The sequence below is a fragment of the Neophocaena asiaeorientalis genome, unplaced genomic scaffold (assembly GCF_003031525.2).
Source record: "Neophocaena asiaeorientalis asiaeorientalis breed wild unplaced genomic scaffold, Neophocaena_asiaeorientalis_V1.1 scaffold629, whole genome shotgun sequence".
Lineage (NCBI taxonomy): Eukaryota > Metazoa > Chordata > Mammalia > Artiodactyla > Phocoenidae > Neophocaena > Neophocaena asiaeorientalis.
The window spans coordinates 4,688,828-4,701,655 of record NW_020175468.1 but is presented as its reverse complement, the minus strand read 5'-3'; the positions used below and the strand labels follow the sequence as shown (position 1 = coordinate 4,701,655).

At 45.9% G+C, this 12,828-nt stretch overlaps 1 protein-coding gene across 1 annotated transcript in view; it reads right to left on the bottom strand.

The window, feature by feature from the left end:
* Window positions 1-12,668, bottom strand: part of LOC112415656 (optic atrophy 3 protein) — a 36,569-nt gene extending 23,901 nt beyond the window's left edge. The window contains exon 1 of the mRNA XM_024768805.1: window positions 12,331-12,668. Within this exon, the coding sequence (XP_024624573.1) occupies window positions 12,331-12,493 (163 nt within the window). The 5' untranslated portion in view covers window positions 12,494-12,668. The remainder of the gene's footprint in view (window positions 1-12,330) is intronic.
* Between the last annotated feature and the right edge of the window lie 160 nt (window positions 12,669-12,828).

The following is a 12,828-nucleotide window of genomic DNA, read 5'->3' as shown; positions in this document are numbered from 1 at the left end:
TAGTATTCAAGAATAAAGAAAAAAGCAAACATAAATTGTCACTATCAGGAATGACAGAGGAGACATCACTAGAGATGCTACAGATATTACAAGGATACCAAAGGAACACGATGCACAACTGTATCCCAATAAATTCAACAACTTATATGAAGTGACATATATCTTGAAAAACATAATTTATGGAAACTGACACAAGAAGGAACAGAAAATCTGAAGAGTCCTATAACTACTACAGAGATTATATCAGTTATTAAAAATTAGCTAAAAGGTGATTCTTTGAAACATACTTTGATAAACCACTAGCAGGATCAGTATTCAAGAATAAAGAAAAAAGCAAACATAAATTGTCACTATCAGGAATGACAGAGGAGACATCACTAGAGATGCTACAGATATTACAAGGATACCAAAGGAACACGATGCACAACTGTATCCCAATAAATTCAACAACTTATATGAAGTGACATATATCTTGAAAAACATAATTTATGGAAACTGACACAAGAAGGAACAGAAAATCTGAAGAGTCCTATAACTACTACAGAGATTGTATCAGTTATTAAAAATCTTCCCTTAAAAAAAACTACAAGCCAAGCTGGACATTTACATCAAATATTTGAGGAATAAATAATTCCAATTTTACACAAAATCTTATAGAAAATGAGGGAACATTCTCCCAATTGTTTTATGAGGTCAGCCAAACCGTGATATTAAAACCTGAGAAAAACATTACGAGAAAAAAAATTACAGACTATATCACTCGTGACTACAGATACAAAAATCTTTTGGAAAATATTAGCAAATCAAAGTCAGCGTATATTAAAAGGATACTACGCCATGACCAAGTGGGGTTTATACAAGAATATAAGATTGGTTTAATATTCTTTAAGAAAAAATCGATCATTTAAACTCATGATAGTTAGTAGAATTATGGTAGCCAACCTCCAAGATGGCCCCCAACAACCCCTGTCTCCTGGTACTTACACCTCTGTATAGTCCCTTCCCACAGTGTACCAGGGTTGGTCTGTACGATCAACACAATGTGATCAGAAGTGGTAGTATGTCAATTCCAAAATTACATTATAAAGACACTGCTTCTTCAGTCTCGGTCACTTTCACTTCTGGATTACTCTCTTTGAGGGAAGCCAGCTGCTAGGTCACGGGTAGCCCTAAGGAGAGGTCCACGTGGAAAGCAACTGAGTCAACAGCCAGTGAAGAACTGAGTTCTTCTACCAACAACTAGGTGAGTGAGTCACCTTGGAAGCAGATCCTTCAGTGCCAGGTGAGCCTTCATTTTGAGAGACTCTGAGCCAAAGCCACTCACTTGGCCACTCCTAAATGCCTAATTCTCAGGAACTGTGTGAGGTAACAAATGCTTATTTATTATCACACGAAAAAGTACTCAGTATTACCATTCCCCAGGAAAAAAGCAAATGAGTTGCCTTTTTACACCGACTGTAATAGCTAAAATTAACCGTGAAAACATTAAATATTGGCAAGGATGCAGAGTAACTGGAACCACTTTGTAAAACTCGTTGGTAGTTTCTTGTAAGATTAAACACACCTTTACCATATAACTCAGAAATTTTACTCCGATGTACTGAACCAAGAGAAATAAAAGCATATGTCTACATAAAGACTTGTACAAGAGTGTTCACAGCAGTTTTACTCGTAATAACCAAAAAAACTGGAAACCCAAATGATTAAGAGAATGGATAAACAAAGTGTAGGATATTCGTATATGTATTGGAATAAAAGAAATGAACCACTGATACATGCAGCAACAAGGAAATATCTCAAAGGCATCTTGTGAACAAAAGCTAGACATAAGGTTCATACTGCATGATTCCATTTATACGAAGTTTAACAACAGGTAAAACTAATCTATAGTGAGAGAAGTCATACAGGATGACAGAACGGGAAAGGAAGGAACTTCTCCCAGGGTGATGGAAATGTTTTATATCTTGAGTGTTGGTTATACGGGCATATGCATTTGTTAATACTCATTAAACTACAGATCTTTATTAAACTTTAGTATTATACTGTATAGATACGGTACTTCAATAAATAATACGCAAAAAATCAAATATTAACAACTAAATGTAAGAGGAGGAGCTTGGGAGCCAGTAGGCTTGATTTCTTGTTCAGTGTTGCCTCAGGGAACTTCCTGGTCTCTGGGCTATTTCCCCACTCATACAACCAGGACGATCATATAAACTCCCTAATAAGGTGGTTCATATATTTTGTTGAGATCACAGAAAGCATAATAAATAAAAACTATTGTCATCAGTTACAAAATTACTATTCAGAGTAAACACAGCTTCGAGCCAGTCCCTGTGCTGGCTGCCCTTTCCTGGATGGGTTCCAGCCAGTTGAAAGCTGGCCCCAACAATGCTCCAGGTGTTAACAGACTTGCGCTGCTACAAGCAGGGCGGGAGCCTCCTCTGGTGAACCTGGTCCCATCCTCCATGACTGCCCAGAGACAGCAGTGATGCGCAGCCCACCAGTCACCAGAGGAAACATGATTGGTTCTGTCTCTCAGTGCAGGACTCCCATCTCCCGCACTCTGGGTCCAAAGGATTTCGCAGGGGTTAACCCAATCCTTCAGACTGACCAATCAGAGCACTGCATTCCCGGCCCATAGTGACTGGCTCGGGGATGGGGATGTGACCCAAGTTGGACCACTGAGATTCACCCTGGGAAGAAGGACCTCTCTGTGCCCTGGAGTCACTACACAGGTAACTAATACTTTCAAATGTGAGCTCCATGAGAGGAGCGTCTTTTGTGTTGTTAGTCATACCTCCTAGGATAGTTCCTAGCAGACAGCAGGCACTAAATTAAGATTTGTTGAATGAGTCAATTATACAGCTGCTTAATGGACTGAAGCAAGTCCTTGTCCCAGAAAATAATCCCACTTCTACTCCCTGCCCATATCTGGAGACTCTGTACAACTTAACTTAGTACAGAAGGCATCTGTGGGGATTTAAGAGGCACAAGGGTATAGATGATCTTATCTGCAAAGTGGAAATAGAGACACAGATGTAGAGAACAAACGTATGGATACCAAGGGGGAACGGGGGGTGGGATGAATTGGGAGATGGGAATTGACACATATACACTATTGATATTATGTATAAAAGAGACAACTCATGAGAACCTGCTGTATAGCACAGGGAACTCTACTCAATGCTCTACGGTGACCTAAATGGGAAGGAAATCCAAAAAAGAGGGGATATATGTATACGTATAGCTGATTCATTTTGCTGTACAGTAGAAACAAACACAACATTGTAAAGTGACTATACTCCAATAAATAAATAAATAAACATCCAGTATAAAAAAAAAAAAAAAAAGAGGCACAAGGGAAGCAGCAAACGAGGCTAAGAGCTTAGTGCACTCTAGAGTCGGGTGTTCCTGGATTCAAGTTCTGGCCCTGCTACTTACATGCTGTGTGAGCTTGGGGAAGCTTCTCAACCTCTCCGCACCCCCACTTCCTCTTTTTCAAAATGGGGATCATAAACCCTGGCTGGCAGGGATGTTGGTGCATTCAAGGCTTGTACATGAATTAACTATCTAGTGGGAGATTCAGCATGGCTGACTGCAGAGACTGGGGATGGGGTTGAGCACGGGGAGTGCAAAGTAAAACCAGACGATCTGGTCCTAGCTCTACCACTCAGCACCTGTGTGCCCTCAGGCAGGTTACCTAACAGCTCTGCCCAGTTTCTTCATCTGTTTAAGTATGTTAGGGACGGCAATCTACCTCACAGGGTGTGGGGAGAATAAATTAATATACAGAAAGACTACAACAACCTTAGTGCTCATTACTATTCATACTACTTTATATCATTCTGTACTGTCTTATTAACTCCATCCTCTCCTGCCATTAGTCTAGAAGCTATTTTCATTCACCACCCTGCCCTCCCATATAGCAAGGGATGGTATGTAACTAAATTCTGGCCAATTAGCAGTGAGGGGAGTCCCCTGGGGGCTTCTGGGAGAATATTTTTCTCCTTGAAGAGCTTTCTCTCATTTCCCTAGAACCCCTGTCCCACATATAAACGCGTGCGTGGCACGCGCACACACACACACACACACACACACACACACACACACTTTCTCCCTTTGGACACTGCAGTATAAAGGTACGATGCCTGGAGCTCCAGTAGCCTCTTTGAGGCCTTGAGGGGAGTTACTGCCTGAGCACCAAGATGGTAGAGACAGAAAGAGTCCTCAGGTCCCTAATAACATCACCAAGCCACCAAACAACCACAAAGCCACCTTCCTCCACCAACAATAAACATCCCTTAGACTTAAGATTTGGGTAAGATTAATTGGCTGGGTTTTCGATTAATCACAGATGAGCACAAACTGATTTGTGTCTTGTTCTTTCGTTCACAAGAAGCATATATTACTTTTGTAAATTTAGTAAGTCCCCCCAAAAAACTTCAGAGGAAAAAACTCCTAAAACCCCAAAATAAAATTAAAATTTGATTCAGTTTTAAAAAGAAAAGAGATAAAAATGGCAACACACACAGCACAGAATTCAGCACACACTAGGCCTTCAGTAGAAGGTAGCTGCTGTGGCTGTGTGCTCATCAAAGGCAGGACCGAGGTGGGTCTGGAAGCCGGAAGATCACTGAGGAAAGAGGGGGGAGTGGGGGGCTCTGAAGAAATCACCAGCTATGTGGAGGCTTAGGGGTCTGAGGTGGGGTCAGCTGGAGCCAGGACAGCAGGAACAAAGGAGGAACCAAAAATTAGAAACAAGGGGTAAGACCCTAGTTAGAGACAGAAGCACATCCTGGGAGGCCGAGAACATTGGGGTAGACCAAGGAGTCTCAAGGACAGGTGAACAAAGAAGGGTAAACAAGGTGTTTCTCTGGAGCATAGGAAGAAAATATCAACTTCCGGTTATGTTTGGTTTGAAGAAAGAGAAGAGAAGGGAAAGAAGAAGAGGAGAAAGGAAGGAGAGGGTGAAAATAAGAAGAGATTAAGCTTTACTAGGCATCCAGAGACACACCCAGGTGGACTACAGAGAAGCCCTCTAGTGCCCCTCAGCCGCAGGTGCCAGCATCCTCATGGCGCTGGACCTAAAGGCTAAAGGACTGCCACGGGCGCCCTCTCCTGTCAATTCAGCGCATTGCAGCCTGGGCAAATTGATTCCCGGGGACATTCTCAGGTTGCAAATCAAGTCCTCACACCAGGGCTTCTTAAAGAGTCCTGCTCAGAAACCAAAGACGGAAGATTTAACAAGGCCAGTACGAGAAAATTCCAACAAACGCCTCTGCATATGAAGGGTGGGAATGAAAGCTGAGCAGGGGGATTAAATTCAGCTGACGGCACACTTCTCTCATCTGGTCTGTACCTCAGTTAGGACTTTGCCAGCTGTGACAGCCAGCCATGCACAAAGAATGTCAAAACGACTCTCAAAGATGGTTACAGGGCTTCCTTGGTGGCGCAGTGGTTGAGAGTCCCCCTGCAGATGCAGGGGACACGGGTTCGTGCCCCGGTCCAGGAGGATCCCACGTGCTGCGGAGGGGCTGGGCCCGTGAGCCATGGCCGCTGAGCCTGCGCGTCCGGAGCCTGTGCTCTGCAACGGGAGAGGCCACAGCAGTGAGAGGCCCGCGTACCACAAAAAAAAAAAAAAAAAAAAAAGATGGTTACACTGAGAGTTTCCAAATGCATTAACAATGCCTGTATAAGAAAATATTTTTAGTGAGAGCAAAAACATTTGGAGGGCTATGAATATATAAAATAAAAATTTTATTATTAATTTCAAAAAATAAAAAATTTCATCCCTTCCAATTTTTGAATGTTTTTAAATGCACATAATATATTCACAGTAATATATGTCAGTACTATTCATGACTCCTAAATAACTATGTATACATATTCATATCACACACACACACACATTCATACTAGGGGAGAATTGTCAGAACGTTTCCTTAATAGGAGAACATAATAAAACTGTTTGGAGGTCACCAACAGCAGCCCGCTGTCATGTAACATAACTGATGTGGTACTCTGGAGATTATAAATAGACTCCAGGGAAGTGGTTTTCAAGCGCTCATGCACACGCGGATCCTGTCTGGAAAATACTGAAAATAAAAATGGGGACGTCCCTGGTGGTCCAGTGGTTAAGAATCCACCTTCCAATGCAGGGGACACGGGCTCTATTCCTGGTCAGGGAACTAAGATCCCACAGGCCGCGGTACAACTAAGCCCATGCACTCTGGAGCCCGCACACCACAACTAGAGAGAAGCCCGTGCACCCCAATGAAGAGCTCGCGTGCCACAACTAAGACCCAACACAGCCGAATAAATTAAAAAAAAAAAAAAAAAGTCCCTGACTTCCCTGGCCGTCCCGTTGTTAAGACTCCATGCTCCCAACGCAGGGGGCACGGGTTTGATCCCTGGATGGGGAAGATCCTTCATGTTGAGTGGCACAGCCAAAAGAATAAAAAATAGATAAAAAAATAAAGTGTCCAGCCCTTCCTTCCCCAGGTGGACCAATCAGGATCCTGGGCAGCTGAGGGGAGCATGCCACAAAGCTCACATTTTTCCCTACAGGGCATCTACCTTTCACCTCACCAATCCTCTTAGCAGCTGTATTTAGTCTGGTGTTTCTTTAGTTCTGTCGAGCTCTGAACTTCAATTGTATCTGTCACTTCTCGAAGTTCTATTTAGCTCTTTTTGCAACTTCCTGGTGATTTTTGATTGTACTCATTCATGTTTTTATATCTGTCCTATTTTATCCTTTTCATATATAAACAGAGCTATTTTATATCCATATCTGATCATTCCCACATCCACAATGATTGCGGGTCTTTTTTGTTTGTCTGTTTGTTTGTTTGCGGGTCTTGACCTGCCCTATTTTGTGTCTGCTGACTCTCGACCATGGTGCCTGCTTCTCTGTACGGCACATAATTTTTTTTATCATGAGCTCATATGTGCCAGAACTCTACCTGAAGGAATTCTCCAAGGCCCAGGCAGAGGGTGGGGCTCCTCCAGGGAGGGTTTATGTTTGTCCTGGCCAGGTACTTAGGGGCACACAGATCCGGGTTCATTCTCAGCCTACTGTTTCGAGGACCTTCCAAAGAGTATAACTGAAGCCTCAAACCCACATGAGGGACAGACAATTCTCAGAGGAAAACTTTTTCAATCTCTACCTAGATGTAAGGCTGTGTATCTTTGCAGGATGGGATTTTTTTTTAGTTCACACTTCCCCTGAGGGGTACCTTCCCCAGGACCTGGCTGTTCACAAGGTGGTCCTCTGTCCCCAAGGCCATGTGAATCTGTCAATGTCCCCAGAGCACCAGGAGGCTTCAGCGCTCCCTCCGCTCCTTGGCTCTTTGCTCTCGCTTTCTCCTTGCTCTGGGAGGAGTCGCTTTTCTTCATTGCAGGTTACAACCCTGCATTTCAAAGGATGCTTTAAATATTTTAGGAAGCATTACGTCATAGGAGACTCTCTACTCAGCCACATTGCCCTCTCTGTTTGCCTTTCTCACTTTTCTTTACTCCAATCCCAGCTTCTGACCAGACAAACATAATAATTGCCCCGCGCTAGTTAGAAATGTTCATGGGAGAGCCCAGACCCTTCTGCTTGTGGTGAGCCTGTGAGGTCTAACTGAGGAAGAGGGACCAACGCCACCTAGAGGCCTGAAGTACTGACTGCTTGGCTGCAACAGGCCACCAGAGAAGGAATGCACTAGAAAGTTTAGTATTAAGATGACGATGATGATCAAAATAATAATGGTGCCTGATATCTCTACACATTCAACAAACAATTATGCAGCACTTAAGAGCCAGGCACCGTCTAATGCTTTATGGATATATAAACTCATGGAATATGAGTTATAATGATATAATTTACAGATACAATTTAACCAGAGAAGTTAAATAACTTGCCCCGGAAGGGACTTCCCTGGTGGCGCAGTGGTTAAGAATCCTCCTGCCAATGCACGCGACACGGGTTCGAGCCCTGGTCCAGGAAGATCCCACATGCCGCGGAGCAACTAAGCCTGTGCGCCACAACTACTGCAACTACTGAGCCTGAGCTCTGGAGCCCACGTGCCTAGAGCCTGTGCTCCGCAACAAAAGAAGCCACCGCAGTGAGAAGCCCGCACACCACAACGAAGAGTAGCCCCAGCTCGCCACAACTAGAGAAAGCCCACACACAGCAACAAAGACCCAACGCAGCCAAAAATAAAATAAAAAATTTTTAATAAATTAATTAATTAAAAATAAAAAGTGTGAATATGAGAAGTCAGGGCATACCAACGTCGAAAAGCGTCTCCAACCAAACCTGTCCCCCACTGAGCCCCTGGTACTTTCCGTCCAGCCTGCCCCTCTTCCAGTCGGCCTGTCACACCCAATCCACAGGAAATCCTGCCGCCACTACCTTTCAAACAAATCTACTGCTTATTCATTACTAAGGGGAAAAGGAAAGGTTCTTTTAGCAGTCACCACCTTAACCAAGGGATCCAAGGTACCGCCACAAATGACGGAACAAACAGACATCAGGAGCCCCCTGAGGTGATGTCCTTAGGTGTTCTGTGGTGTTCCTGCCAAATATGCCCAACGTGAATCAAATCAGAGAAAGCAATCAGAAAACCCCAGATTGCGGGACACTATGGGACAACTGGCTTGGACCCTTTCCAATGTCAATGTCACAAAAAACAAGAAAGGACAACTTTTATAGAGGAGGGCCAGCAACCTTTTTCTGCTACGGGCTACAGAGCAAGTATTTTAGATTTGTGGGCCATGGAAACCCGACTCTGCATCCACAGACAATGTACAACGAATGGGCAGGGCTGTGTTCCAATAAAACTTTATTTACAAAGACAGGCAGTGAGCCAGATTGCCCAGCCTGCTGTAGATTAAAGGACACTAAAGAGGCATGATTATCAAATGCAGTGCATGATCCTTGAGCTGACCCTAGGTTAAAAATAATAATAATAAACAGCTAAAAGGACATTTGGGGGACCAGAATATGAGCTATATATTAGATATGAGCTGTATATTAAACAATACTGTCATCAATATTATTATCAATGTTAAATTTCTCAGGTGTGACATTGGTTCTGTGTCATATAGAATGTCTTTGTTCTTAGAAGATACAGACTGAAGTATTTAGGAGTTTAGAAGCCTCTCCAAAACTTATTTTCAAATTGTTCAGAAAAAAAAAAGATTGTGTGTATACATTCATACACGCATACATATATGGTGGTGAAGACAAAGCAGATCTGCTAAAGACTAATAAGAGATGAACTAGGTGTTGAACGGCATATACCTGATGACCATACCATTCTTTCTTTCAACTTTTCTCAGGGTTTGAAACTTTTTTTTTTTTTTTTGCGGTACTCGGGCCTCTCACTGCTGTGGCCTCTCCCGTTGCGGAGCACAGGCTCCGGACGCGCAGGCTCAGTGGCCATGGCCCACGGGCCCAGCCGCTCCGCGGCATGTGGGATCTTCCCAGACCGGGGCACGAACCCGTGTCCCCTGCATCGGCAGGCGGACTCTCAACCACTGCGCCACCAGGGAGGCCCCAGGTTTGAAATTTTAAAAAGAAGCAGTTGGGGAAAAAATTGTCTCTGGGATCTGACCCCTCCTCCCCACTCACCTCCCACCTGGACTACTGTAGTCATGTCTTCCCTGCATCCACGCTCACCCTATGATTGCTAAAAGGATCCTATTAAAATAGAACTCAGATCCCATCCGTCCTCTGCTCAGACCCTCCAGATGAGTCCCATCCACTCAGAGTAAAGCCAAAGCGTCTGTGGTGGCCCACAGGCCCTGCACGATCTGCCCCCTTCCCACCACCTTCTCGGCCCTCAGTCTCCACTCAGTCTCACTGTTCAGCCACACTGGCTTCCTCGATGCTCATCAAACAGGCCAGGCGCACACTCACCTCAGGGTCTTCGCACTTGTGGAAACTTTGGGCTAGAAAGCTCCTCCCCCAGATGCCCGCACTGCGTGCTCCCTCCTCTCATATTTTCAGTGAGGTCTCCCTGGTAATCCTATCTAAACTTCACAACCGTCCCCCAAATACTCCTCCTCCTGCATCCCTGACGTTTTCTCCAGAGCAATTAGTGCTATCCAATATCTAACTTTACATTTTAACTGTTTTCTTTATTGTCTGGCTTCCCCCCACGCCAAGAACGCAAGGTCCCCGAAGACAAAATTTTTTACTTTTTCTTCTCAGCTGTATCCATAACATCAACAGCCGTGCACTGACCTATCACTTTACATCCATTACTCCTCACAACAACTTGATGAGGTAAGTATTATTTATAGCATAAATGCATATGTAGCATATACACAAAATAGGAATAATAACGATGTCTACCTCATAATAATTGGTGGGGACTTAATGCTGTGAAGTTCTCAGCAGACTGCCTGGCACAAAGTGAGTGCCCATTAAATGCCACTATTATATAATACTCACTGTACAGAGGAGGAAACTGAAGCTCAGAGGGGTTAGTGACCTGCCCAAAATCACCTGGCTGAGGAGGGGACGGGGTGCGTGTGTGTGTGTGTGTGTGTGTGTGTGTGTGTGTGTGTGTGTGTGTGCGCCAGATTGGAACCCATGTCAGTCTGACTCAAGCAGCCACTTTCTAAACCACAACGCTGAGACACATCACAGTGCTTGGGAGAAAGACAGACGCAGGAAACAGGAACCAGCTCTGGGAATCCCGAACGCAGGATTTGAGTCAGCCTCTGGCACTAACTCCACGTGTGACCTCAGCAATTCCCCTCTGCTCTCAGGCTTCAGTTTTCTCTTCTATAAACTGGGGGAAGTCATTTCCCCTCCCTGACATGGGGACAAAAAAAGAGTGTGAGGCTCAAATGAGAGAGCTTATATGGAAGCACTTCAGAAACTGTAATCCAACACTTCTCCGTTCTAAGATCTGCAGCTCTGGCAGAGGACCGACCAAACACCAAAAGACCAAGAATTCCAAGCCCTGGAAAGCAAATTTTAAGCATCCAAACTTGTAAGGAAGAAAAGTGTGCTCCCTGTAACCATCTGGCCTTTGCACATGCTCCTCCCTCGCCCTCAACATCATCCCTGTCCCTGTGTTGTCTGGTGAGACTCTCCTCACCCTTCAGTTCCCAGCCCAGAGGTCTCCTCTGCCAGGAAGCCCTCCCTGAACCCCATGTCAGATCAGGCGTCCAGTGGGATCCCCCACGCAAGCTCTGCCCACTCTGGGTCGTCACCTTGAAGGATGGGTCTGTCCCCAGCTGACTGTGAGTTCCTTGGGGGCAGAGACTGGGGCTAGCTTGATTCCTGCTGTTTCACCATCACTGCCCAGCACAAGGCCAGGTACAAAGCAGACGCTCAGTAAACACTAACTAAATGAAGTAACAGATGGATTACTGGTGGTTCCCTGACCCAGCAAATTACGTTAAATTTCCATACTTTGTGCTCCCACAGGCCCACAGCACATAGATCGCCTTTTGACAGTAGCTCATAGTTTGAATGTTTACTATGCCCTTCAGATCTCAGCTCAGGCAGCCCTCGTCTAGACAGCCTTCCTGACCCCACGCCCCCGGGTCAGGAGGTCTTTCTGAGCTCTGGAGTTCACACCGTCCTGACCACTCTGGGGTGACAGTGATGGGTCATAAATGTGTCTCCCAGCCCAGAAAAAGCCAGCATGGTCTGTCTACTGAATGAATGGACGAACAAATACGGAGTATGAGTGGATTAATGAATAGATGGACAAATGTTCACTCTAGTTAAAATTACTCCTTTAGCCGGATTCCCAGGTCATGCCCCTAGACCCCAGACTTCGCCCCGAGCCACGCCTCTACACAGGTCTATTTCCCGGAGTATAACTGGGGCAAACCAATGAATGTCCTAAACGGATGATACATAAGCACCTCTCAACTCCCAGGACGGGAGGGAAACTGAGGCACGAGGTGTAGTCTTCAGAGCGAACCCTCCCACGGATAGTCTGGCAAACGGGCCCATTTGGTCAAACGACCGGAGCTCCGGTCTCCCCCGGCTCCTCTCAGCCCTGGAATGCCCCGCCCAAATCACTCCCATTCCCCAGGTTATTGGTCCGTCTAGACGTCAGTCTCCACGCGCTCTTTTCCTCTATTGGCTAGTATTCCCAACTCAAGCGCGGGCGCCCTGCCCCGCCCTTAACCCCATGCCCTTTCTTACTATTGGGCTACCCGCATGCCCCTCTCCCAGGGACCATCCCTACTGGCTGAAAGACTTTGCCGGTTCGGGCTGTGATTGGTCATGAACAGAAGTCCACCTCCTGAGCAACCACCTGAAAGGGGTTAGAGAATGGGAAGGTTGGAGGGACGTGGGGTCAGACTCACGCTGAGCTGGCGGGAGGCAGATATAGGTCTTGAAGAACTCGCTTCGGCGGGCGGCTTCCTTAATGCGGTTGGCAAGTGGCTTGCTGACCTGCCGGATGCCCAGGTATAGCAGCTTCGCCATAGGGAACGCGCCCACCACCATCTTGGCGGTTGCAAGGGGCATGCGCAACCTTGCTGACTGGGAGGGGCGCCTCCGATCTCTCCCTCCTCCCGCGCCCGCTCGTCGCTGTGCGTGCCTACGTACGTGCGTACGCCCTATTGGGAACTGCAGGGGCGCTCCGTGACGACACCACGTCAACGCTGACGCTCCGACGTCCGTTCCGATGAATATGCAAATATACGGCGAAAGTAAGTGGCAGAGGGTGGTGCCGTTAAACGGCAGCTCGCGGAGCTTGCGTGGGTTTCCACGCCCGCTTCGGCTAACGTCACCGCCCTCCTCCGTGACGTCACACACCTGGGTGGCATCTCCAAAGGAGGAGTCTTAATTAGTCCTAATTA